The sequence below is a fragment of the Neofelis nebulosa genome, chromosome 13 (assembly GCF_028018385.1).
Source record: "Neofelis nebulosa isolate mNeoNeb1 chromosome 13, mNeoNeb1.pri, whole genome shotgun sequence".
NCBI classification, from domain to species: domain Eukaryota; kingdom Metazoa; phylum Chordata; class Mammalia; order Carnivora; family Felidae; genus Neofelis; species Neofelis nebulosa.
Genome location: NC_080794.1, coordinates 83,056,882 through 83,084,788, shown reverse-complemented (window position 1 = coordinate 83,084,788; position 27,907 = coordinate 83,056,882). Strand labels below are relative to the sequence as shown.

At 52.6% G+C, this 27,907-nt stretch overlaps 1 protein-coding gene across 1 annotated transcript in view; it reads right to left on the bottom strand.

The window, feature by feature from the left end:
* Nucleotides 1–27,907, bottom strand: part of HTRA1 (HtrA serine peptidase 1) — a 52,161-nt gene that overhangs the window by 5,054 nt on the left and 19,200 nt on the right. Inside the window, exons 2-5 of the mRNA XM_058698001.1 lie at nt 19,145–19,244; nt 18,576–18,780; nt 2,530–2,724; nt 1,307–1,339 (exon numbers count right to left, since the gene is read on the bottom strand). Of these exons, the coding sequence (XP_058553984.1) occupies nt 1,307–1,339; nt 2,530–2,724; nt 18,576–18,780; nt 19,145–19,244 (533 nt within the window). The remainder of the gene's footprint in view (nt 1–1,306; nt 1,340–2,529; nt 2,725–18,575; nt 18,781–19,144; nt 19,245–27,907) is intronic.

The following is a 27,907-nucleotide window of genomic DNA, read 5'->3' as shown; positions in this document are numbered from 1 at the left end:
TCGTCTGTAATGAAGGAAGTCTTTGAGCTGTGAATGGGTGGGGAGGGGGAACCGGGTGGAGGGGGTCCCGGGGCCGCAGGGGGAGAGGCATCACTTGGGCAGTACGAGCCAACACACATCAGGCTCTGTCCTCAGGGAGCACCGTGCCACAAAAACAGCCTCAAGAGGCTGGTTTCGAGGTGCTCCTTTGCTCCTTTCCCAGGGAATATTTCCGAAACCTCAGAGTCCCTTAGGTGGCTGTCCACAGCCTCCAGCTTCTTCCATGTTCCATGATCTAAAGATTCCTCTGCTGATACCCAGGGGGACAACCTTAGTGACTAGGGGTTACCAGGAAAACACAGTGCTATCTCCGTGCTGTCTCAGCAGCCACAGATGTTACAGGGGCTGCAGTGTAAGGCCCCGCCTCGCTTCCTCTGCTTGTCACAGACCGGCTTCAGATCACGGAGGAAGCCAGTCTACGGGCTGTGCTCTCGTTCAAGACAGTTTCCTAGTTTGGCGAACGCTACTCGTGGAATAACAAGACCCCTTCACCGTTATTCTGCACACCCTTGTTGAATGGTTTGTTTAGCTCAGGCTGATAAGGGACAAGTGCCAAGCGACTACAAATTCTCTCCTCGTACAGTTCCTGCAACACAGGATTCGGTCCCCGACACCGAGAACCTTCCAGCAGGCCCTGCCACCCAGGGCCTCTCTAAAGACGGCCTCGATTTCCCATGGAAGGAAATGAGAACAGGGCTGGGTGACCCCTGAGCTGCGTGGGCCTCACTCTGACAGATTCTAAAGCTTCCCTTTTCATGCTTATGTATTTAAATATAGCCTTATGTGACATCTCTGTGAGCGGGGGCAACTCCTCATTTCAGCCAGGTCTTAAGGGAGGGCTCCTGGCCAAGACAAAGACTGTGGACGAGCCAAGCCAGCTCCTGTGGCGGCCTGGGGACCTCATTTGAAGGCTGTGCCTTTTTGTAACAGGCCAGAGCTGCTGACACCTTCAAAAGAAAGGCCTCCCCCTTTGGCTGCTCCTGGGTTGGACCCAAATTCCACTGAATTTACTTGTAACTTTGAAACCCAAGCATGTCTGCTGGCATAACACTTCCAACCCCGACTCCCACATGCCTTACTCTTTCCAGAAAAGATAAGAAGGGTAATTTCTAAGGATGTGGTACAGACTCACAGATTTCACTGTAAAAGAATCAGATAATGTGCTGTGGCAAGTTCATGTCTGAAAAGAAAGCAAAAAACAGCAAAACAAAAACCAAAAAAACATGTACACAGATTTAAAAAAAAAAAAAAAAAAAAAAGGCCTTACCAGGTTTACTAATGGTCCTCCCGAGTTTCCATACTGAAATTAAGCAAAAATTAGAAGGTTATGAGTTTATGTCTTTACATGGCCTTGTGCATTTGCCTGCCTGGCAGGTTCTCTCCTTGGATTTGTTCCTGTCAACCTAATATGCTGCTGGAAAAAGGGACCTTAGACATTTTCAGAAAGTTCTAGATGTGCCATAAATGGGGGAAAAAATTTTTTTTTGGCTCCAAAGCCCAGAGGCCAACTATGACCCCCCTCAAACACCCAACACCCACTTCCTTCTCCTGGCAACACACTGGCTACCAACCGGTATTTCAAACCTGCCCCCACCCCACCCCCATCCCCCTATGCGATCCCCGCTTTGCCGCTGTGGCTGGAAATCCACATGGTTTGTTCTTTTTCCACTACTTCATGCGGATCACAAGAAAGTTTGGGAATGAAACCTTTTAGAGCAGCAAATGTACAAAACACACTGTTTCTTATTTATTAGACAGATGTAGGGGGAAACACATTGCTCTGTAGAAAGGCCGATCCATGGGGCTCCTGGGTGGCTCAGTCTGTTGAGCGACCGACTTCGGCTAGGGTCACGATCTCACGGTTTGTTGAGTTCGAGCCCTGCGTCGGGCTCTGTGCTGACAGCTCGGAGCCTAGAGCCTGCTTCTGATTCTGTGTCTCCCTCTCTCTCTGCCCCTCCCCCGCTCATGCTCTGTCTCAGAAATAAACATTTAAAAAAAAAAAAAAAAAAAAGAAAGGCCAATCCTATAAGGAGACGGCCAAAGGGGAAAAAATGTGGTTTATAAAAGGTTCCATTGAGGAGATGGTGTGGAGCAAGGCCTGGCCTCCTTAGACATGGAACAGTATGGGCCTAACGCTCAGACCATGCCCCAAGGCAGAGCGAGCACCTCTGGGGGTGACAGCACCTGCACCAGGGTGAACGTCCCTCCTGCACAGAGCCTCAACATCGGGTCCGCTGAGCGGCCTGGGGGCAGAGGAGCCACGGCCCCTCCAGTGGGATGGGGAGCTCCCTTGGGCTGCAGACCTTGGTGTATCTGAAGTCCCCTTCACCAGGAGTCCCTGGAGATGGCTGAGGCCGAGGACCAGCCCTCGGCCTCAGCCGCTCTAGGGGTTCAGAGGTAACACCTTGGCCGGCACCGCGAGGATCCTGGCTCCACCCCGGGTTCCTAAGCCCAGCTCTCCAAACACCTGCCCGACCCCACGGGACTCACGTTGATGATGGCATCGGTCTGGATGTAGTCCATGTCTGAGTTCCGGAGCCCCAGCTCTTTGCCACCGCGCTGGGTGGTGCTGACGATCCCAGTGGTGACCGTGTTCTGAAGGGAGAACGGGCTTCCGATGGCGACCACGAACTCCCCCGGCCGCAGCTCGGAGGAGCGGCCCAGCAGCAGGACAGGCAGCTTGCCCTGGAACCACAAGGTTGGCGTTGCTGCGTTTGGTTAACAGAATGGACGACGTGCAGGCGTCGGGGAGTGTCGGGCGGTGACGGGCCTCGTGCGGGAGTGAGGGCAGGCCTGGGGCCTCCCATCCCCTCCTGTCCCCTCCCGCCCACCGCCATCAGCACGTCGCAAGCTGCTGAGGGACAAGTGAGCGTTGGAGCCGCTGACCAAGGAGAACACGGAAGGTCATGAGAGGCCATCGCGGGGTCGCGCCCCATCTTGACTATTAGCACAGACCTGCTGTGAGACCCTGAGACAAAGTCTGGACTTGGGGCAAGGCTGCCTAAGAAAGGGAAGGCGCACAGAAGGATCCTGAGCCTACACAGCCTTGGGGTGGAATGGGGTGGAAGGAAAGGGCAGAGTCACCCCCGCTCATCACAGGTGCTTCTGTCCGAGTCCTAGAGAATCGGGAGCACTGAGGCTGAGCTGCACGGGTTCGGCTGGGTGCATCTCTGTGCTAAGTGCAGGGCAGTTCTGGAGAGGCGCAGGGGGCGGGAGGGGGCGGCGAGGCATCCAGCTTCCCCCACCCCTCCACCAGCCCCAAAACCCCAGAAGTAGCCTCTCTCCTCGCCCGAAAAGAGCGCCCCATCGACCACCACTGCTCCGCGCGGCCCTGGTGAACTGACCAACCCCGCGAGCCTGATCCCCAGGGCCCTGTGAGGCTCCGGCAGAGTCAGAAGCTCCAAATAACTCTTCACACTGAAACAGGGCAAAATAAGGCCAGCTGGAGTAGCCAGGCCTAGAGCTGGGCTTCCATAGGGACGGCCTGAGGCTCTCCCCCTCCCTTCCTTCCTGAGCCAAGCAAACCTTCCTCTCGCCTTTGTTCCCCGAGTCAAGAGTAGAGTAGCGGCTGCCCAAACAACGGGAACAAGGCCCAGGAAGCCGAGACCCCGCCCAGGCCTCATGCACGTCCAGCCCCCTCAAATCCACCTCAACAAAGACAGAAAGAGATGAGGGCCCCCCCCCCCCGAGAGGATGGGGTGGGCGAAAACCAGGGTTATTTTAGCATCTGTTCTGACACGGAGAGGGCAGACACCAGCGGATGAGGCGAGGGGCCCATTTAACAGATGGACAAATTGAGGCCGCAAAAGACTGGGTGACTCGAGACAGAGCAGAGATTCACACATCAGACTGTGCCCCCAAACCCAGATTCCCTCATCCTCTGACATGGCGCTAAGCCATAAAGACCCCTTCCCGCCCCCAATAAGGAAGACGCTGGCTCAGAAAGTTCACGGAGGAAGAAGGAATATTGGAGAAGGGATCTAAGACCTCACGCTGACTTCGAGAAACGGCAATGAGAAGGAACGCCCCTCAGAGCACAGACAGCGAGAAGCGCAGTAGAGGCCTGTCAAGGGCACAGATTAGATCCTGATTAGATCCTGGTGCGAGTTCATAACCCCTTGGGTCTCCAGGGTTGTCGTCTGGAAAACGGGAATAATGCGGCACAGCTCTCTCACGGGGGAGTTGTGAGAATTAGGCGACAAGACCCGAACAACATCATGAATACCGCCTGGCTCATGTTAAGCACCATGTGACTGGGACGTGTCAGCATCATCTAAGTGTTAGTTATCGTTACTAGCACTGGGATCTGTGCAGACCCAATGGGGGAACCCGGCCAACTGAACTCCCACAAGCTCGTCTGCCGTCGCCCAGCCGGGAAGAGGCAGGTGGCACGGGTCTACACTACCAGTGACCCTTGGGGTCGCCCGAGGCCGGAGCACACGGTGCTGTTCTGGAAGGGGCAGGCCCGCGGCCCCGCACCCCCAAGCTCCTCGGCGTCCAGAGGCACACCAGCGGCTCAGTTCGGCCTGTTTACTCTGGGCCCGTGCCAGCCACCCCTGCCAGGAATGACTTCATCCAGCAGTCACAGCGGGCGGGCGAGCAGGGCCAGTGATGTATACTCAGCCACTCTGGGGGAGGCCTGCTGGGGCCACTACCCCTCCTTCGGGGCTGGGCCAGGGGACACGGCGGCGAAGGATCCTGGGGCTGGCTGTGTCTGGCTGCCCAAGACAACAGTTGCTTTTCACCAACTCCAAGGCAAGAGATCAAGTTCAAACAGAGAGGTGGGCCCAGCCCACATCAGCTCAGACACAAACTGGGAACCGCATCAGAAAGTTCCGTGGGGCAGGGCTCGCCGTGGGGCTCTCAAACAGCCTTGGCACACCCTCAATTCCTGCATTCCACCTGTACCCCGTCGGAAGGGAACCAGGCCCAGGCTCCCAGTTCTCGGGGTTCAGGAGGCAGAGGGGCTCTGAAGATGACACCCCTTGAGCTCTTCTTTCCCAAGTCTGAGCTCGAGGCAGAGGACGAGGCAGGGAGACAAACACTTTGGGGTCAGCAGAAGCTGTAAGGACAGAGGAGAGCCCCCCCCCCACGCCCCCCGCCCCCATGAGGGGAGGAGAATACCAGGGGCCTGGGTGCTGCTCAGCCGTGCTCACTGGGGAGGGCCCGGGGGCCCGGGGGCCTTCAGCACGGTGAAGTCCTCACACTCAAGGGACCACACGGGCTTGGACAAGTGGACACCAATGGTACTAGCCCAAGTCTCCCCAGGAACCAGTCCTCCCTGGAACACAACCGGGGGAAAGAACCCTGGATCCCAAGAGGCCAAACCTGCACCAATGGTACCAGTGGGCAATGCCAACCCTCACCTTGTGTAAGCTGTTACTCACTCGTCTCCTGGATCACGAAGGACAATCGTAGACAAAAATAAGCAAGCGGACATATCCCAAAGGGGTGGGGTTTTTAACACGAAGCCTCTACTGACATGGAAGGGAATGAACCTTCCACCTCCCGGCTGACAAAGCACTTTCACGGCCACCTTGAGAATTAGGGCCTGCGTCCCCTCCATTTCACAGATGCGGAAACTGAGGCCCAGAGATGCAGTGACTCCTCACAGCTCATGAGCAGCCTGGCTAAAGAAGAGAACAGGCTTCCCAACTCTCAGACCTGCGCTCCTGGTACGTGTTACCCTGAAGTCCAAGTGGAGGCAGAGATCTTTGCAAAGGGGTGACGTGGGGCAGGAATGTGGGTCAGGCCAGGCTTACAGCTCTCCATGAAGTCAAAATGCCTTCTCAGGGCCATCTGGCCCCTGCTCCCCACAGGGGCTGCTGGCCCCACAAGCGTCAGGCTCTCTAGCTGTTCCGGATCCAAGTAGGCTCATCTGATCAGTCTTTACCTCGGGTCTGTCTGCTCAACGCAGCTATACCTCTGCTGGCCAAATTCCTACTCGGTAATTGAGCATTTTATCCCATGGCTGTCTAGACACACGGTCTACAGGGGGCCTCGGGGGGGATGAAACACAGATACGGCTGGAAGCACCAAGACACGAATTGGCCTTGACCGCTCCAGCCCGCTCCTGGTTTAACTCCGCAGTGCTGCCGGAAGGCTGGCTCCCGAAGCACCCACATCAAAGCCGCCTCGAGGCTCCTGAGCAGACGCTCCGCCTGAGCCTCCTTCTGAAGCGGCCCCAGCTTCACAGGGCCTGTCAGAGAAGCCAGCCCCTCTCCCGACAGCCCCTTCCCACAGCTCACCATCCCGGGCACGCAGCACGCCTGCGATGTTAAGACACAGGCATCTCTCCTCCACTCGGTACGAAGCAAGGGTGCAACCAGCATCTATTCCCACGTCGGATCCTTTAGCCACCGGGTGGATGAAAACCTAAGTCGGGTGTGCACACCGCAGCAGTGTGTGTGTGTGTGTGTGTGTGTGTGTGTGTGTGTGCGCGCGTGTGCGCGCGCGCGGGGGGGGGGGAAGGGGGGCAGTGCGGGGGGGTTGAGCTTGTAAGTGGCTGCAGCGAGACTCCAAGGCTCCGTATCAGAGCCGAGAAGGAGCCCTCGGGCTGTACCCGGAGAGCCTGAGTCTCACGTTTGGCCCAAGTCCTTTGAGGACCGGGGATTTTTCATAGCGTGCCCGGTATGCTCCCAGTTCTCAAGGTCACATTCATGCTCATGGGGCGGGGCGGGGGAGCTATCTGGATGTGACTCAAGACCACTAAACAGCATCCGCACAACAGCACCACCGAGAGTGACTTTAAGAAAACACGAGGGGCGCCTGGGTGGCTCAGTCGGTTAAGCGTCCGACTTTGGCTCAGGTCATGATCTCACGGTCCACGGGTTCGAGCCCCGCGTCGGGCTCTGTGCTGACAGCTCGGAGCCTGGAGCCTGTTTCAGATTCTGTGTCTCCCTCTCTCTCTGACCCTCCCCTGTTCATGCTCTGTCTCTGTCTCAAAAATAAACAAACATTAAAAAAATAAATTAAAAAAAAAAAAAAGAAAAAGAAAACACGAAACCCCCTAACTCCTGAGTTTTCAGCCCACTGTCACCCAGGCGGAGGGAGAAACAGCCCAGGTGAGGTTGTCAGATGTCCTGGGTGTGGACTCCAGACTCACCAGGTCTGTATTAAATTACTAAACACTAGCCATTGGCAGGATACTGACTGTGAGGTACGTTTAATGCTAGAACTTGGGGGAGGTGAGCGTAGAGTGTGATTAAAGAAGGCTCTCCCATTCATTTAATTACAACAAACAACCAGCAGGCCGGGCAGCACTCCCGTGAAACACCACCACCATGAAAGAGAACTTTCTCAACAAGCATTCACCGAGCGTCTCCTAAGTGCCCGGCACAGTGAACACAGAAGATCAGTGAAATCCATCCGTGCCCACCCCTCCAGCCGTACTGCCTGATGGGTTGGAGAGTCACACGGCAGTAAAAAAGCACATGGTCCAAATCTCCATTGCCAAGGTCAGTTCAGTCTAGAATGTTCCATAAAGGCTAAATATAGATCAACACGAAAAACGATTTGGGTGTTTCAATTAGGGTATTTTCAGCTGCAAGTATCAGAAAACCCGACTCAAAATGGAGCAAATGTCCAGCTGTTCAAGGGCAAGATGGTGGCAGGGCTGATCACCTCAAAGACTCATGGACATCCTTCCTTCTGTCTGATCAACTTAAGCCACCTGCCTTCCAAGTGTTATGTAAAGACAGGACTATGCCCCGTGGATGTCAAAGGATCTTTTCTCTTCTGTGTGTCTCTTCAGGAGAGCAAAGAATCCAGAGGCCCAGCACATTCTTCTTCCTGGGTCATCGGCCAGCAATTAGTCATAAGATTACCCTCAACCATGCTTTGACAAGGGGAACGTGGCCCCCATGACTGCCTTAGCTTCTCCAGAATTTGTCTGCCTTAGGAATGGGGTGGATCATGGTTGGACAGACCAGGGCTGTAGCAGCAAGGAGAAGGAGGGCTGTGGGGTGGGAGCCATCAGCAACCCCCAAGGCTTAGGGGAAAATGGTTCACTGTAGAGCAGCGATCCTAGGCGCTCCTGGGTGGCTCAGTCAGTTAAGTGTCCAACTCGGCTGAGGTCATGATCACACAGTCCATGAGTTCAAGCCCTGAATCGGGCTCTGTGCTGCCAACTCAGAGCCTGGAGGCTGTTTCAGATTCTGTGTCTCCTTCTCCACCTCTCCCCCACTCACGGTCTCTCTGTCGCTCTCTCAAAGATAAATATTAAACAAAGTTTAGAGAAGCGATCCTAATACCTAACAATGTTTGAGAAGGGCTCTACTAAGTATATGCTCCTTCATGCAGTTTTTTGGTGGGGTTGGGATGGGAGCAAAAGGAGAAATCTGCTTCAAACACAAGTAATGGTCACGAAATGTCTGTGTTCGTGCAAGACACAAACGGTCCAAGCAGAGCCTGGCCTAACCCACCCTTTGTATGCGTGCCCTACGTGCGTCGTGCTCTGTCATGTTTGACGTTTACAACCAGACACTCTGGGCAGCCTGAGTGGCTCAGTCTGTTGAGTGTCCAACTTCAGCTCAGGTCATGATCTCATGGTTCATGAGTTAGAATCCCACATCAGGCTCTGTGCTGACAGCTCAAAGCCTGGAGCCTGCTTTGGATCCAGTGTCTCCCTCTCTCTCTGCCCCTCCCCTGCTTGCGCTCTGTTTCCATCTCTCTCTCTCTCTCTCTCTCTCTCTCTCTCTCTCTCTCTCTCTCTCTCCCTCTCTCTCAAAAGTAAATAAACATTTTTAAAAAAAGTTTACAACCAGACGCTCAGTGGGACAGACCATCGTGCCCATGACAACGACGTTCCCACAGCTAGGAGATGGAGGTCCCAGGACCAGAATCCTCCCTCTGCCTCCAACCCAAGTGACCTTCTCTCCGGCCTACCCTGCCCACTGCCCAAATGCTCATGGTGCAGGACCTTCCCACAGGGGCGAGTGAGGGCAGCAGAGATGGTACATGACAGGGCACCTGGGGAGTCGAAGGGCAATCAGCACAGAAACCAGCCAGGGGAGGCCAAGTTCACGAGTCCTCGGGGCGAGGGCCTGGGCCATGCTGTTTCTCCAGTGCCGGGAAGCTGAACTATCCTCAGACAAGCCTGGGCCGGGGCCTGGCGGCAGGGCTGTGTGGCCCCACCTGCTTCGAGGACTCTGCGTGGGGCCTGGGCTCCTGCTGAACGTGAATCACAACCACCGGACGCCCCGAGGAAGGAAGGCTGGGTCTGTGCTGGGTAACGTCCTGGGTGATGGCTTCCTTTGGGCTTATTCTCCAGCAGCAGCCAAGGGTTGTGCACAAGTGGAGACTCAGACACAGTCACGCCACACGCACACGCACATACGTGCCCCCTCGGCCGCCGCGTATCCCAGGAGCACAATGTCCCAGGCAGCGGGACAGCCGGGTTTGGACCTGGTTCTGTATTAACTCACTCTGCAACCTTGGGCCACCTGATTGACTTCTCTGAGTCCCGGATTTGGCCACTTCTAAAATAAGGTTGTTGGCGGCCGGTGATGTCCAAGGTCATTCCAGCTCTGACAATTAGGGTTCTTTCCAAAAGACCTGGCTGATTTCCAAAAAACCTATTAGCAGACAACCGTTAAACTGATGAGATCAAAACAGCCACCGCCGTCCTTAATAAATCTCTTTTCCTACAAGTCCCCGACGGGGGCAGATGGTCCTTGCAAGCGCCTGCCTCAAGAGGAGAGGGGACTCCTGGAATTCTCCAGATGCTGGCTCAGCCTGCAGTCATCTAGAGAGGACCTAAAGGCAACGGCCTGTCAGTCTTTCAGTGTCTGGCCACACTGGGTTCTGCCTACGAGCCCTTGAATGCTCTCAAAGCACTGCACTCCTGCCCTGAAGCTCACAGAGAAGGCCAATGAAACAAACCATAAAACTGAACGGAAAAAAATGTTTTTAAACCTAATGAGGCAAGTGAACTACTTCTTTCTCTTCCTTGGAAAGTATAAAGTGCTCCTGTTACAAAAATATTTTCGTTGCCGAGTCGGCGGGAGCTGCTGCCTCTCCGCCGCCCGGCACACTCGTTGTCAAGGGGCTGGAGCCCCAGGCTGGTCCTGAGTGTGTCGGCCGCAGTGTGCCTCAAAGGCTAATGTTGCAGCGGCTGGCTGGGACTCAACTGAGTGATTCCATGTGCTTTCTGGAAACAGTTATGCTAACCTTTCATTTTCTTTTAAAAAAAAAAAAATATATGCAATGGAGAAAATAGCACGTCCCCCATACCCAGCGAGAAGCAGAGCCACCAACTTGCCTGCTTACCGTGGAAAAGCAAACTAGGTCGCAGAGGCATTGGAGCCGGGGGGGGGGTGCTGTCAGCATCTAAGACTGTTCCACGGATGGGAGTAGGGGAGGGTTCAGGTGGGGGAGACGGGAGAAGTGGGGGAGGCAGAGGGAGAAAGAGGAAGGAACAGAGCATGGTCAAGCCTGAACAGAAAGAGAAGGAGCAGGCCAGCAACCCCCTCGTCCCTGTCTGTGAACCCCACCAGAATATTTAGTCTCCGTCAGGCTATAAACACTGGCATCTCGAAAATTCCCTTACTCCTGTTGTTTAAGCCACAAAATGTCAACAGTTCTACATGGGAGCCCAGTGGCCAGTGACTGTACTTATTCCGTGGCATCCAGAGGAGGCAAAACATCGCCTCCGTCAAGCGTAACCCTGGTCTTCACACACCAGCCCCTGGATGCCTCCACATTTATCAAACACTGACTTCAGCTTCACTGATAACAGTGATTGGCGGCTAAGCATCTATTATAAAAAGCAATGAATAGGAAAGTGAAAAACGGAAGAAATGAAAGAAAACCAGGTCTTTAAAGGCCCATCCCCAAAAACTGATCTCAAAAGATCCTTCCCTAGGGGCGCCGGGGTGGCTCAGTAGGTTGAACGTCCGACTTCAGCTCAGGTCACGATCTCACGGTCTGTGAGTTCGAGCCCCGCGTCGGGCTCTGTGCTGACAGCTCGGAGCCTGGAGCCTCCTTCGGATGCTGTGTCTCCCTCTCTCTCTGCCCCTCCCCGGCTCATGCTCTGTCTCTCTCTCTCTCTCTCTCTCTCAAAAATAAATAAAAACATTAAAAAAAATTAAAAAAAAAAAAAAGATCCTTCCCCAAAAGAAGCGCAGTGGTCCCTCTCTGGTGGATTCAGTGCTTAGCACACCAGAGGCACCCGATGTGTGTTGAACTGAACTGGCTCCTTACTCCCCGTGACCACTTAGAGCTTGTGCCGTCCTGTACGCAGAGAAGCCCAAGGAAATACCTTTTCTTTCAATGTTTAAAATGTTTTTTAATATATAACCTCCTCTACGTAAAAATAATCTGACACGGTCAGTGACACGGGATATATTATACTAAGCTAATTAACACATATCCGTGGCATAAAATGGAGTCACAGAGAATATTCTAACCACAAAGCCAATGGTTTCGATGAGCTGCCTGGTAACCAAAGCAAAGAGGGAAATACCATGAGTCACATGCTGTCATCACCAGATTCTGGAGCCTTCATTAGCAAAAGTGACTTGTTAATTAGCACACGTACTAAAATATTCAGTCCTCAATTCACCAGAATGCCTTATTTCTCCCTTGCCACAGAAGGTGGTCATGATGGTGGTGGGAAAGCAGTTTTGGGCAACGGCATCTACACTGTCGTGGAATGAGGCAACCAGTTCATTGCGAAGCCTCGGCACTTTCAGACCCTCAGGAGATTGACTACATGAGAAAGCGGAGCTTTCCAGAGTATGGCCAGGAATTCCCAAGAACAAGGCCCATAAGAGATGTAGACAATATGCGGAAAAAGCGGCTAGCCAGAAACGTCGGCTGTGTTCTGAAGGGCTCCAATAAACTCACTGAGAAGTAAGTTTGCACGTGGTCCGAGGTCCAGAGGCTCCAGGCTTGGCCCGGATCTTCCCCCGGGTTGGCCCTATCTGCCTTCCTGTCATGTCGCCTCCAAATGCAAGCTTCCTTGCCTGCAATAGGTACAGAGGTCTCCCCAGCCCCCAGTGCCTTCTACTTCTTCCGTTTGTTCCTTTTCTGCACCTGTCACCGACTTTTATGCCACCTGTCCTGTTTCCCACCCTCGACTGCCTTCTCACGGCTCTTGCCCAAGTGCTGGTACGTCCTCAGCACCTAACACACCGTCTGGCCAAGACAGACACTCGGTAAAGACATACAGAATCCGTGAGTGAATAAAGAGTCACTGAGGAGAGTGAACAAAGCAGACTCTAAAGACCTTTAGGATTTAACACTGGACACTCATTTTCAAAACGTCTTGGAATTCACGGAGACGTTGCACTGAGAATACAGAGAAATGGGCAAAAACAAGGCTTCTCTCTGCCTAATCCAGCAAAACCAAAGCTGCGGAAGCAGCAGCAAAACAGAGCAGAATTCACACATGCACACGTGCACACACACGCGCACACACACACACGCCCCAAGAGAAAGGGCAGATGAAATCAGCCTCTCTGGCCTCTGGTCACCTAGAGCCGCACCTCAATGGGTCTTAGGAGCACAGTCAGCCCCCAGCACACTCAGCTCCTTAGGACAAGGTGTTAATCGCCTCACACTGGGGCTGGCAAGCCTCTTCTGTGAAAGGCCAAAAAGGAGATACTTTCAGCTTCACAGGCCCTGTGGTCTCCATCCTCACTACTGGACTCTGCTGGGGCGGGGCAAAAGCAGCCACAGACTGTGAATAAAGGAACGGGCGTGGCTGCTGTTGCAATAAAACTTTATTTACAAAAACAGGTGGAGGGCTGGATCTGGCCCGCAGGCCGCAGCTGGCCAAGCCTGGACTCGAACGCATCATGACACATTCACTACACTGTCAAAAGGAAGCAGCGGATGTCCCCCACGCAGTGAAGGGGACAGGAGACACTCCCGATGGGGCACCTACAAATTCAGGGAACTGAAAACCTGGGAACTGCTTTGTCACAACCATAAATAATAGTCTTAATCCAATTCCCTGAGGAGAGAGCGCCAAAGTGAAAAAAGGCATTACCATATTAAGAGAAAAAATAGCCAAAGAATTTCCTTAACAATCAGCTAAGTTCTTGAACCAGGGCCAGAGAACACACAAGGGCTCCGGTTTTGATAGTTTGGGGAACTGAAACATTTTCACATTCCAAGAGGAGCTGCAGTCAGAACATAAGGGGCCACGTCCCCAGCAGCCTCTGCACAAAGGCCGCACGGAGGAATGAAGGCCGGCTTCCACCTCGCTGCCCGGATTTCCATTACCTCATGAGATATTGATTCCCACCCCCTAAAACTGGTAAAAATCAATACGGTAATAGAAGCCTTGGGGCGCCAACAGGGTCTGTGGCGTCTCTGGCCTGGGGAGTTCTGGGAGAGAAAGAGCGAGACCACAGAATGACCAGCACGGAGGGAGTGGGGGAAAGAATCCAAAAGGGAAAAACACAGAAACAAAATAAGAGGGTAGCTATGGTGGTGCGATCCACAGCCCAGGCTCCCAGTCGCTCTACGAGGGCGAGGGACAGGCTCCAAAAGATGGGAGGCCATGCCAGTCCAGGCCCCGCGTTATCTGATTCACTCTCGGAAGGCTCGCAAGGCTTAGTCAGCGCCTTCTGACGATCAGGCTGCCTGAGGAGAGCTGGCTGGTGGGCGGGCATGAGTCATGCCTGGCACCACACCACCCCCGGCCCTCGCCACGGTCCCGGGGCCCCCTTGGGCCCTCCTCGGGGCGGATTCGTCGCCACGCACCGGGCCAAATCTTGAGACACGGGCCTGGAGAAGACAGAGCCTGCTGAGCGGCCACTGGGACCCGTGCGGGGAAGGCCCGGGGCCCTCGACCCCGAGGGACCCCTGTCCCGAGCTGCACAGGCTCAGAGCTGGCAGCTCTTCCTGCCCCAGCGGCCGGCTCAGCAGCAAAACGACCCTCTGAAAACCAAGCAGCCTTCCCCACCCCCCCCCCCCCCCCCAGCCCAGAAGTCCTCCTCTTGGGCCACTTCGAACGAGTCTGGCCTGTAGGCGGCAACCGGCCCCAACGTGGCTGGGGACGGACGCGGGCCTGGGGGCGAGGGAAGAAAAAAACACCTCCCAAGCCTCAACCTGGCCGCTTCCACATATTTCCCGGGTTGTTGGCGTCAGGGGAAAGCGCCCACAGGAAACCTAACTGCCTCAGCAGCGCGTTGAGTTACCAAAGACCACAGAGCTGCGGGAGCCCAGGCAAAGCCGGGTGTCCGTCCAAAGCAGACGGGCCTCGGGATCCGATGAGCACTGGCTGAGGAGGGTGGGGGGAGCGTGGGCCATCACACCCTCATCTGACAGTGGGACACAGGCCACCACGGGAGCCCTGTGCCTCCCTGCTCTGGCATTCCTCGGAGCAGAGGGCACTTAGATTCGTACCGGGACACGGGTGCCCAGCACCTACGACCTGACATGTGAGTGTGACAGGCGTGTCCCTCACGCTCCCGCCGGCGAGGAAAAACTTAAATCAACAAATACGGCAATGGTAAATTATGCTAAGGAGAGGAGCAGCTGGGGGGGGGGGGGGATATGAACAGTGATGCGTGACTGTCGTCAGAGTGACAAGTTGGGGGTTGGGACGTGGGCACCCCCTCAGGTCGTGGGTCGGGGAAAGGCTGTCTCCGGCAGAATTTGGCAGGAGCCCCGAAGAGATGGGAAGGCCAGCTCTGGAGGAGGTGCAGGGAGATACCCCGGGGTGCGGGGGGAGGCACGGCCAAGACCCCCCCCCCCCCACACCGGGTAGAAACAGCACTGGTGTGAAAGAGGCTAAGTAGAGTGGGTGGTGGGCGGGCCGAGGGGGGAGATGAGGTTGGGAGGAGGCGCGCCCCATCAGGCCAGGCCTCCGAGGCCCCAGGAAAGGAGCTTAGCTCTCTTCGGAAGAGCACTGGGAAATGCATCAAGGGGACACAGCACACGGTCCGAAAGTCAGAACCAGCGAGGGAGGCGTGTGCTTTTTCGCCTGGTGTTTCCTCGTCAACACGGCTGGAAAACCACTGTAACGAAAGGAGATTTCCCCTCAATGCATCCCCAGGGTTTCTGCCCTGGAGTCTGGCCTAGAGAAACCACATTGCTCTCTTTCTACCTCTGCCTCTATCTATACCTACCCCTTCTCCTTCTCGGCCTCTCTCTCCACCCCACTCTCTCTCTCTTTCGGAACCACTCAGAGAGGAGACTGCACGGACAAAATGCTGCCTGGGGATGAAATGTTTAAATGTTCTGCAAACACGGCCAGTGTCATGTGAAACACACTTGGAAACAGTTTGTATCCGAAGCCGAGCTAGTCTGCCCTCAAAGCTGCTTTCTATTAAAATGTTTGCATGCACCCGCTGTCCCAACTTCCTGCAGCTGGCGCTCCCTCCCCAGGCCACTGCTGGCCCCAGGAAAGAGGAGGTGCAAAACCTAGGACAGAAGCACAGAATGGGCCTGGGGGAGGGGGGGGTGACCCTCGTCCCCCAGCTTAGGGGGTGGGGGGCAGGGGGACAGACCGGGCCACGCGGCTGCTGGCGAGCCTTCTTCCGAAAGTTCTCCCGTCTCCAAACTCAGCAGGGAAAGTGAGCGCACATGTGTCTTCTCAGCCGTGAGAAGCAAAAACAGAGCTCCTTGGTCGCCAGCCCAGACATGTCGCTGGCAATCTCAAGCCAAAGGGGGTTCACTGGAGATGCGAGGGGAGCTCGAAGAATGGAAGCAAAAGTAGACAGACTGGGCTCAGAGAAGGCTGGAACTCAGACAGTGCCTGGGGGTCTCAGCAGCAGGGGCTCCACCCGCGTGGCCCCTGCAGTTTTTGTGAGGGTGACAGACAGGTGCACCCCTGAGGGGAGGGCCTGCTTGATCTAACGGGGCCACGGGGGGGGGGGTACCGTGACAGACGGTCCCACCAAGACTGCCCAACGGGGGAGAAGCAGAGCCCAAAGAAGATGCTAGCTGCTGTTCCCAGGAGATGGCGGCCAGATAGATGACAAGGGGCATGACAACAGATGTCCATGGTAATTTCTATTCCTTAAAAGTGTTGAGAATACCACACTCAGGAAGGACAAGAGCTGTTTAAAGTCATGGAGAGCCTCCAAAAGAAATCATGATGTGGGGGGGGGGGGGGGGGACGCCGAGTAAGAAATGGCCCCGGGTCATGAGCCACCAAGTTAGCTACCCAGCCCACATACTTGGCGGGCCATCACATCAATTTCATTGGGTTATTAGGAAACAGCCCCGGGGGCAGCTGGGCCACAGTCCCCCGAGGCACCATTTGGAATGATGTTCGATCCTCAGGCCCAGTTTTTGCCGGTTCTGTTCCTCCTTGCTCTGAGTTTTCGCACTGGCTTTCTTCTCTTCTGCTATTCCTGAGAGTGACTCAGTGCAAACTCACATCCCATCCACAGCCTGCAGGTTATTAAATCGTGCGCTGGGGCGGATTTGGGTTTGCTCAGAGGAGAGGCTCCTTCCAAATTGAGCCTCCTTCCAAGTCAGTCTCTGACCCCTCCTAAAGAATCAATCATCAAACTACGGGAACAAAAGGGAAAGAGCTGAAGAGATGGTTTTACTCTCCCCGCTTCCCACTACTATCAGCAAAAAATAAAAAAAGCAGTTTAGTAAGTGGAAGCGAGTCTCTTGTGTGGGTGTCTGCAATTTAATATCCATTCATTTCCGATTCCTTTTTAAAGAGCCACATTTGGCTCAGCTTTTAAATTGTAAGCACCTTTCTCTTGAGCTGGAAACACATGGCAAACTGTGCTACCAGTCGAAGGGCCGGACCCCCGGCGGGGGTGGGGGGGGGGCGCTGCAAGGGCTGGGTCGGAAACACCGCAAAGCTGGTCTGTTGAGATGTTTCACGTCCTGCCTGGACATGTCAGGGATGACACAAGGATACAGTCTCCACCTTGGCTCAAAATCTGAAAAGAATATCCCCCTGGCCAGAGGCACATTATGTGCCCACGCATTCCAAACACAAAATTACTCAGCGGCGGCAGCTCACTTAGCATCCGGGCCGGCACCCTGCCTGCAGAGAGCCCCGACTGCTGGCTGCCTTCCAGGAGCTTGGGGGGGGAGCTGAAAAGTCTTGCCTGTGGCCACAGGATGTGCTATTCTGGCCAGCCTCCTTCCGATGAGACTGCCACATCCTGCACACCTTTCGAGCAGCACGTTCCTAAATAGGGAAGTGCCAGCCTTCCCGTGGGCTATCTGAAGCCTAGCCATCTGGTCTCCCCCAAAAGGCTGGGTTCCATTCTTTCGGTAAAGGCCACGGCCTTGGGCAGTTGAGGGTCAGGAGCCTGGCTTGGCTTGGAAAGTTAGTTTCACGGCAGCATAGCTGTGTGACTTCCGGCAGGTTATTTCCTGTTTCTTCCACTATAAAACGGGGATGATACAGCCAACTTGTTGATTAGGTGGAAGTTATGCATGAAGGCAGAGGCTGGATCGGCACTGGAGCTCACTGAGTAGAAGTTATTATGATTGTATCGTGACCAATAAACACATCTTCAAAGAGAGATGTTGCTAGAAATTCCACAGCTACCTAATAGAAATAATATCCAATCGAGACTTTGCTAAAGGCCACCAGGCACGGAGCCGGAGAAACAGCACAGACAACAAACGGCCTGTGTCGTACTCCACTGGTCTGCCTTCAGAGCCCACAACCAGGCAAAGGTGGGTAAAGAGGTGGGAAAAAAGACCCCTCCTGGCTCTCAGTCTAGGACCTTTTCCTGGGCCAACAACAGGATTCCAGCCTCCCCAGAGTCTCCCTTCCCTATGAAGTCTGCAAGATCACAAGGGCACGAAGCAACCAGAAAATGCAATCTCACTGCACACACCACAGAGCAAACCAAGCCTCCCCACCAACACACCATCAAGCGGGAATTGGTGATGGCCCCTAAAACCTGGGTTTGATTTCAGGTAGGAAGAGTTGCCAGACAAATCAACAGGGCAAAAACGACGGCAAGGAGAATAAATAGAGAGCAAACCGCTTTCAAACACAGCATTTCCCAGACTGAGCTCACTATGTCTCAGTTTTGCCAAAAAAAAAAAAAAAAAAAAAAAAAAAAAAAAAAAAAGTCCTAAGCTCAGATGATTATCATTCGGAGTATACACCCTTTTGTGGGAGACTCCTGTGCCCGTGAGCATATTAAAAGTTCTGAGAAGTTCTGTAAGGAAGAAATCCATCAGCGGTGCTTTATTTCAAGGTTTCCAAAACTTTTTTAAGAATGGAGCATTGTTTTAAAACACTTCTAGTAACCCTGAAAAAAACCAATCTGGGAGACCTGGTTTGTTTTCAAAGCTGCTGAAATGCACAAATGAAAACAAATCTGTAACAATAGTTGCCTGGAGGTCAGGAATGCAAGGGAGCCTCAAGGTTCACTGCTTACCTACTAATGTCTTTATAAACCTGTTGCTTTCTTTTATAAAAATGTCAGCTTCTATTTTTTAAAACTCTGATCTTATAGTCTGCTTATTAAAGAAGCTTCCGTGAGCCCCCTTTGCTCGCCCAGCCCAGGCCATACTCCCAGCATCTCTTAAACGCTCCCAGGTTTGCGACCTGGGAACTGAGTTCTGCAGATGGGGAGTGCACTTACCTCGTGGTCAATTTTGATAAGTGCAATGTCTGCCTTTTCATCCACATCCTTGATTTTGGCTTCGTAGGTGGCACCATTTTTCAGCTCAACCTTGACCCGATGCTTGTTGGTCACTACGTGGGCGTTTGTCACGATCAGTCCATCTTCGGACACGATAAAGCCAGACCCACTGGCCACTGGCACCTCCCTCTTAGAAAAAGGAAGCCTAGAACCCAGAGGAGAACCCGGTGAAGCCTGAAACACGTTACAATCAACGGTCTATTTAACATTCAAAACAATGGAAGGCTACTGACTTTTGCGAGCTCCAAAAAACTCCACTTACAAAATATTCTTAGGGGCTCTCTTCAGCACTAGAGGTTCTTAACTCCTCTAGGCGGGTCAAGAATGTAGCTTCAAAGAGTCAAAAGGGAAAGCCCACTAAGGGAGAAACATTATCTTCCCGTAGGAATATAGTTAATGGCACTTGGACAAATCCAAGTGCCTCAGAGATAGCTCTGATGCTTTGCTAACGGCAGTGCATCTCGGTGGGAGCATCAGAGGTCGTGGGAAAACAAGAAGGCCCTCTTTACTTGCGGAACAACTCGATGTGAACCACAGCAGGAGCGATCTTCTCCACCACATCGGCGATGAAGTTGTATTTATGGCGCAAACTGTTGGGGTCTTCCTGCCCTGGGAACAAAGCAAAGACAGGGCACTTCAAGACCTTGTTGCTCTGTGCTGTGGGTTCCTGGGGAAGGCATGGGTGAGAAGGAGCCAAAATATATGCCCAGGGCCTTTGGAAACCTGGACAAGCGAGGATAAGACCCCAGCCCTGAGCTCTTTTGCAAAGATCCTTGCGGCTCTCAAGGAAACGTCCACTTAGGTAAGAAGCAACACTCATCACAGAGCACCTCTTTGTTCTGCTTCTTTCCTTCCAACAGCTTCGCTACAAAAATGCTGAGCCAGAGGCACCAGCCCATACCTGGACCTCCTAGCGGCCCCCCTGCAAAGGCCGTGGCACGCAGGGTCACCGTCCCGGCGCCACCCTCCGCCACAGCCCTGCCAGCCCTTCCCAGCACATCGCCACCACCGAGGGGAGGGCTGAGGTTGCTTTGGAGGAGATGCCCATTAGACATTATAGACTGAAAACACTATCATGAAAAGGCATTAAGGCAAAGGCACAGATCCTGTCTTTCCCACTGATACCACAAGGTGAACAGAGGCCACCGTCTGTCCCCAGAGCAACTTTCCATTACGCCTGGTTTCTTCCAACACCCTGGGACATCCCAGGCCAGAAGGCACAAGAAGTGCCTTGATACTCTTAGGGGGAAAAGAAAGCGAGAGAAATCAAACGACCGCAATTTCTATATAAACATACACCCTGTAATTAGTGAGCCCCCATTTCAAAGCTACTTTCAGACAAAGCAATCCCACATCCCAGTGTAGGGCTCTCACCCAGCAAGGCCAGAAAGTTGGTTTCTGCCAACACCATGGCATCTGGTGCAGAAAGGAGCTGCTAGAGACTCAGGTCCCAGGACACCAGTCCTGCTAGCATGGGTGGTGACAGAGGCAGGGTAGCCCCAGGAAGTTATTCCCTGAGCCTGCTGCTCTGGCCCCAAATTCATGCCACCTGCTGATATCCCTCGACATGTCTCTCTGCCTTCACGGACCAGGGCGGTTCTAGGCTAGTCTGCCGCAAAGAACCCCTTCCTGGCTCTCTCCACACCTCCCTCGGGCCAGTCGCCTAGCCCAATGCGACACAAAGCAGGCTCCAGGGACCAGTGGCCCTGCCAGCGTCATGGCCCCTCGGTCCCATGCAGACACTGACAGGCAACCTGCAGGAGCCCTTACAGCGGTAACCTTCCGTCTGGCGCATCCAAACATTTTAAACTGAGGCTTATATTTTGTGCCCTTTTTATGACATTTTGGTAGGAATTCACTTTAATTGATCCATAATGGATAGGGAATAAAAGGAAAAGAAATCTGTTCCTTTGCCACAGACGGTCTAAGAAGCACAGATCTGTCCCCCTCACCTGTCACTCCCTGTCACAGCTCACTCAGCGGGATTCACAAACCACCCTGCAGCTTAAAAAGAAACCACTGGGGGAGCCTGGGTGGCTCAGACAGTTGAGCGAACGACTTCGGCTCAGGTCATGATCTCACGGTCCGTGAGTTCGAGCCCCGCGTCGGGCTCTGTGCTGACAGCTCCGAGCCTGGAGCCTGTTTCGGATTCTGTGTCTCCGTCTCTCTCTGACCCTCCCCCGTTCATGCTCTGTCTCTCTCTGTCTCAAAAATAAATAAATGTTAAAAAAAAAATTTTAAAAAGAAACCACTGGCCTGCAAAACCGTCCGTCACTAACCCAAGATAGGGCCTGTGTGCCCCACTCCCAACACACATGCACAGAGGTGCACACAAACACACCCACACGTACACACTCATACCCATGAGCCCGCACATACACATGCACACTCAGACATTCATGCACAGACTCCGTCTCTCATACAAACCCACGTATGCCCGTATACTCTCACACCCACTCGCATATACGTGCACATACATGCACACATATACACACTCCCACACACATACACTCACGTATATGCACACTCTTAACATACATACACTCACCCACATTTACACATACACTCACATACACATATATATGTGCACACACATACACATACTTATACACACACACAGAGACTCACACACCCACACGCCTCCCTCCCCGTGAGCAAGGGCTGCAGCCGCTTCCCAGGCTCTGGGCCGGCAGTGAAAGCTGTGAGCCTTGCCAGTGCCTGTGGCTCTCAGAGTTTCGTCTCCACAGGTTTCCCCGGTGGCTCCCTGTACAGACTGTGCTGAACCCACGGCTGCGTGTCCCCCCCAGAGACCTCAGCAATGCAACTCGATACCGCTGGGCCCCGGGACATCGAGGGGACCAGCCTGCCTCTCCCACGCTTCCCTTCTGAGAAGTGAGAGACCATCGATGAGCAAAGGGCCCCTCTGTGGCCGGGCGGCCGGGCTCTGAGCTGCTTTACTCCAGGGCTGGAATCCACTCTCTTTTTGCACAGCTGGATTTTCTAAGGTCAGAAGGTCTGCACCCACCAGATAAGGAAAACTAATTCAACAAGTTCGTGGTAGCATCATTTTATCATTTTTGCTTTTAAAGCCCCTTCATGCACTACCCTACTTTTATTCCCCCTGCCTCCCTAAGGGCGAGGAAAATCAAGTATTGTTCCCATATTATATTTAGGGAAACTGAGGCTCACAGACCTTAAATGACTTCTCCACAGACACTACATGTTCTTTTTTTTTTTTAACGTTTATTTATTTTTGAGACAGAGAGAGACAGAGCATGAATGGGGGGAGGGTCAGAGAGAGGGAGACACAGAATCAGAAGCAGGCTCCAGGTTCTGAGCTGTCAACACAGAGACCGATGTGGGGCTCGAACTCACGGACCACGAGATCACAACCTGAGCCGAAGTCGGACGCTTAACCGACTGAGCCACCCAGGTGCCCCGACACTACATGTTCTTAATACAGAGTATAAATAATGGGGAAATATGGGCAAATCTACAACTTTTTCTTTTTTAAAAAAATGTTTAGCTTTGAGAGAGAGAGAGCATGCGCGAGCAGGGGGCAGGCAGGGAGAGCGGGAGACAGAGGATCCGAAGCAGGCTTCACCGCGACAGCAGACAGCCCGATGCGGGGCTCCAACTCAAGAACCGTGAGATCATGACCCGAGCCGACGTCCGACGCTCAACTGACTGAGCCACCCCGGCACCCCTACAACTTTTCTTCTTAATACCGGCCCCAGACATATCCGCCATCTCCCAGGTTTCCAGGTAGTGGCGGTTAATTGATTGGTCTGTCTCCCCAAGGGCTCTCAAGGGAGATATAAATAAGGGGACAGAAACATTCCTTCTGACCACAGAACCTGGCGACCATCACCCAGAGACAGCTGTAAACAAACGCATCTGGGCCTCCTCAGGCCAGCTTCCTGGGAAAGGCCAAAAGGAGGTTTAACGCCAAAAGGCCAGCAACCTCCAGGTCAGCATGGCGTTTCAGGGACCCTCTCAATCACAAGAGTCTTACCAGCAAGGATCCTTAATTCACTTCCTCTTTCTGACTTCCCAGAGTAGGCATGGGAGAATTTGGCTGCATCAGGGGTAAAAATGAACATGGGTTTTTCCAGGTCCTGTGAGAGCCAGCTGCTTTGTCACATAAACTAGACAAAGTGGCTCCAGGCACGGTGCATTCCAGAAAAACAACATGGGAGATCAGCGAGGACACAGGCCTGGGCGCTTAGAAGGCCCAGGGCCCATCCCATCTTCTGGGTGGCCTTCATTTCCCCATCTGTGAAATGGGGCCGACTGCCTCCAGAATGAGCTGCAAAGTCCATCCAGCCCAGTTCCAACATTCTGTGATCTAATCCCCGTCTCTCCCTCTCACCCCAACGTGCGATGGCAAGATAAAGAACTTGTGGAATTTGAGGCCGGGCACATGACTCTCCAAACTCTGCACATGAGTACTCAGAAAGGAGGAAAAGCGGGAGGACGGACCATAATGAAGAGCCCAACTGACAAGCCTTAATTGTGAAGCTTTGATGAGAAAACCACCAGTGCCCCCCCCCCGCCCGCCCCCCGCCATCACCAAGGGGACCCGCATCAGCGGGAAAATGAAATAGAGCAGAAACAATGATCATAAGGAACATCAACTGATTGTTCAAAGATGGGCAAAATGTGAAACCAGAGAAGAAGTGTTTGGCTTCTCGAAATGCTATTTCAGAATGAGGAATGGAAATGTCTCTAAGACCAGCATGGCTCAGGGTCAGAGTCCCGCTCCATGTCAAAGGCTGTGCATCAAACTAGAGGAGGCTGGCACGGCCCCCTGGTCGTTCCAAACCCTGGCTGGCTCACCTACTCACATCTCAACTGCCAGCCAACTGTCTTCCTTCCAGAGGGGTCACCCGAGGTCGAGAATTCCCCGAGGTGGACCCCGGCTGGCTCTGCCACAATCTAGGTGATTTTAGACGGATGGAGGGCCGGGGCGTCCAGGCCACTAAGCCTGGGGAAAATGGCTAAGAGCCCAGGCTGTGGTCTCAGCAGATTAAGTGCGGCGCTCGGCACAGCAGTTACCTGCTGTGTGACCTTCGGTATGTCACCTCACTCCTCCAAGTCTCATCCCCCTTGTCCAGAAAATGGGGTTACAATAAACCTGCCTCAGTGCGGTTCTGAGGCCAAGTGTATGAGCTACTGTATATGAAGTGTCTGGCCGAGTCGCAGTGTCGAGTTTAAAAATAAAAATAAACATCCGACTTCAGCCAGGTCACGATCTCACGGTCCGTGAGTTCGAGCCCCGTGTCAGGCTCTGGGCTGATGGCTCAGAGCCTGGAGCCTGTTTCCGATTCTGTGTCTCCCTCGCTCTCTGTCCCTCCCCCATTCATGCTCTGTCTCTCTCTGTCCCAAAAAATAAAAAAATAAAAAATAAAAAAAAAAAAATAAAATAAAAAAAAAATAAAAATAAACAGTGCTGCTCTTTTTACGGTAAAGGTGCTCAGGAGACAGCTCTGGACAGGTGTGAACACCACACGCCTCGGCGGTACAGCAGAGGAGTTAAGGGGAGACGTGAGGGTGTCCACAGAACCAGGCTCCCCACCTCAGCGAATTTGTTCGGGTCCTGGAAATTCCTCCTCCCAGGGCCATCACGGCCGCCGCTGCAGAGGCAGAGATCAAGGGCGAGTTGTGTGGCAGGCCAATGTTTCTGGCCTGGATGTTGACCTGTGCTCCCCAGCGTACAAGGCTAACCCGCACAAAGGGTTAGCAAAAAGGATGATATATCGTGACCAGGCGGGGCTTGTTCCAGAAAGGATCGATAAGACTTAACATCAGAAAACTAATCAATGTGATACTAAGAAAACTCAAGCGAGTATCCCAATAGTTGCAAAAAGATGGGACAAAACTGAACGCCCACTCGTGACAAAAACACTCAGCAAACTAGAAAGAGAACTTCCTTGACCTGATAAAAGGGATTAATAAAACAAACCTGAAACCAACATCATTCTCAATGGTGAAAGACTGCATGCTTTCTCTCTAAAACTGGGAGCAAGACAAGGCCATTCACTCTTCCATTCAGTATTGTATTGATGTCCTAATTGGAACAGTCAAGCTAGAAAAAGAAATTAAAGGCATAGAGATTAGAAAGGAGAACCTAAAACTGCCACTATTTGAAGACGGCACGACAGTCCATATGGAAATTGCTTAAGAATCTGAAGTACACCTGCTGGAGTGAGTGAGCTTGTCAATGTCACAAGCGAACACAGGTCAATATACACAATCGTATTTCTATGTATTAACAATAAACTATTGGGGATACCTGGGTGGCTCAGTCGGTGAAGCGTCTGACTTTAGTTCAGGGCATGACATTGTGGTTCACGGGTTCGAGCCCCGCATCGGGCTCCGTGCTGACAGCTCAGAGCCTAGAGCCGCTTCAGATTCTGTCTCTCTCTCTCTCTCTGCCCCTCCCCTGCCTCTGCTCTCTCTCGCTCGCTCTCTAGAAGAAATAAAACATTTTTTAAAAAAACAATAAAAATTTATTGTTTTTAAAAAAACAATAAATAAAGCTGAGTGTCTGACTTCAGCTCAGGTCATGAACATCTTTTTTTTTTTTTAAGTTTTTTTTTTTTAATTTTTCTAATGTTTGTTTATTCTTGAGACAGAGACAGAGCACGAATAGGGGAGGGGCAGAGAGAGAGGGAGACACAGAATCCGAAACAGGCTCCAGGCTCTGAGCAGTCAGCACAGAGCCCGATGCGGGGCTCGAACTCACGGACCGTGAGATCACGACCTGAGCTGAAGTCGGACGCTTAACCCACTGAGCCACCCAGGCGCCCCTAATGTTTTTTATTTTTAAGAGAGAGAACGCACACACGAACCGGGGAGGGGCAGAGAGAGGGAGACAGAATGCAAAACAGGCTCCAGGCTCTGAGCTGTCAGCACAGAGCCCGACGCGGGGCTCGAACCCACGAACCGCGAGATCATGACCTGAGCCGAAGTCGGACGCTCAACCGACTGAGCCACCCAGGCGCCCCATGAACATCTTTTAAAAAAACAATAAACTATTGGGGCGCCTGGATGGCTCAGTTAGCTGAGTGTCTGACTTTAGCTCAGGTCATGACCTCATGGCCTGTGAATTCAAGCCCTACGTAGGGCTCTGTGCTGATAGCTTGGAGCCTGGAGCCTGCTTCGGGTTCTGTGTCTCCCTCTCTCTCTGCCCCTCCCTCACTCATGTTCTCTCTCTCTCAAAAATAAATAAAAACATTTAAAAAATGTTAAAATACTGTTGGAAATTAAAATTTTTTAAATACCAATTATAGCGTCAAAAATATTAAATACATAATAGGTAAATATTTCACTTCAAACTGAAAAACTGTGAATAACTAGGATTAGAATAATGAGTCACAGCATTTTACAGGACAGGCCTTTCCATCTACCTAATAAATATTTATCATTACTAATGTTTAACACAACAAATGACCCATTAAGAGCAGCCAACATTTCCTATTATTCAATGAGTTTAAAACTGCCAGGATTTCATCCAAAGATAATAAATGATTTTTCTTTCCTCTGTATAAACTACTAGGAAAACACACAACTCCGTAAATGCTGCTTCCTTGAACCCCATCTTCCCCGGGGTTTTGCAGATAGTACTTACCTACTTTCAAAAACTTCTACACAGGGGGGAAGAGAGAGATACACACAGCCTGCTCAGTTTCATTAATTAGTATCAAAATTAGCGTAACAGACACTTCCATTATTAAGTGTTCGCTGAAAAGTGCCAGGCACTAGGTTAAGAATTTGACATACGTGATCACAGCGAAGAAAAATGTGTTGCAGTGAAAATGAAAAATCACAATGTGGGGGCTATGAACCAACAGGTAGACTTTTATCTATGCTCCTCTCCGAAGATTTAGCACCGAATTAGACACGTGCTTTAAAAACATCAAAGTGTGCGTGTGTTCCTATTTAAGGCAAAAATGTCTGGTAAAGACTAGATGTGGGGCAAGAGGAAAAGATCAAACTCGTATACTTCCCTCCTGCCAGCTCCTTAGTGCAGGCCAGAGGTTGTACAGGGTATGAAAGTATATGGGAGCAGAGAAATATGCCAGAGGAAAGACTAAATTCATAATAATCACAGTAGGGCACCTGGGTGGTTTAGCCAGGTAAGCTTCACACTCGATCTCAGCTCAGGGTATGAGCTGAGATCAAGCCTTGCATCGGGCTCTATGCTGATGGCACAGAGCCTGCTTGGGATTCTGTCTCTCCTCCTCTCTGCCCCTCACCTGTTTGTGCTTTCTCTCTCTCTCTCAAAATAAATAAACTTGAAATAATAACAATAATAATAACAATAAAGAATTCTATTCTCTCCATAGGAAACATTACAAACTCACTGTCATATGAAAGGTGATCCAAGACTCTATAATTTTCAACTTTTTCTTTCTTTTGTAAATTTTTAAAAATCTTTTAGAGCACACACGCACGCACACGCACGCACAAGCTGAAGAGGGGCAGAGGGAGAGAGAGAACCCCAAGCAGACTCCGCGCTGTCGGCACAAAGCCCGACGTGGGGCTCGATCCCACAAACTGTGAGATCATGACCTGAGTCGAAATTAAGAATCAGATGCTTACCAGCTGAGCCATCCAAAGTGCCCCTTGAATTCTTTTTCTCAAAGAGGTTCCCTGAATTGTCTATGTCTCAGGTCCCATACAACCTGGACCTGCCAGCGGGGAGGTGGGAGGACCAGCTCCTAACCGAGTCGCAGGCCTGAGTCCCACTCATTCCCCAGCTCCCTGGATTTCTGGAGCTCGTGACTGGCTCGCCGTGTAAGGCGAGGAGTGGGGGACCCTTGAGCTACATCTGCGGGATGTGCTGCCTCAGTCAGCAGGACTCCCGGTCACCGTCCAGACACCATGGCTAGCAGGGGAGGCATCTGCTTTAGGAGGACCAATGGAGCCCTCCTGGCAGTCCCAGGAGAGCCCCGGGGCCGCCCCGGTGGGCAGCTGCCACCGCAGACCTGGCTCCAGGAATCCCAGCATGGATCCCAGATGCCCTGACCCTGTTCTCGCCTCCACGGTTTCCCAATCTGGCCTGGCAGCTCCGGGTCGCACCTACAGGGAATAGATGGGATGCCGGGCTGAGCTCCAGCCCCAGAAGATTCCTAGCAGCGTCAGCGACGCTGGGAAAGATCACAAGGCTCCCGTTAGTGCCAGGATGACTGCAGAGCCAGACTTGGCCTCAAATCCTGATGCTGCCCCTTCCAGCCGTGTTAACTTCCGGCAGTGGCTTTCTCTCT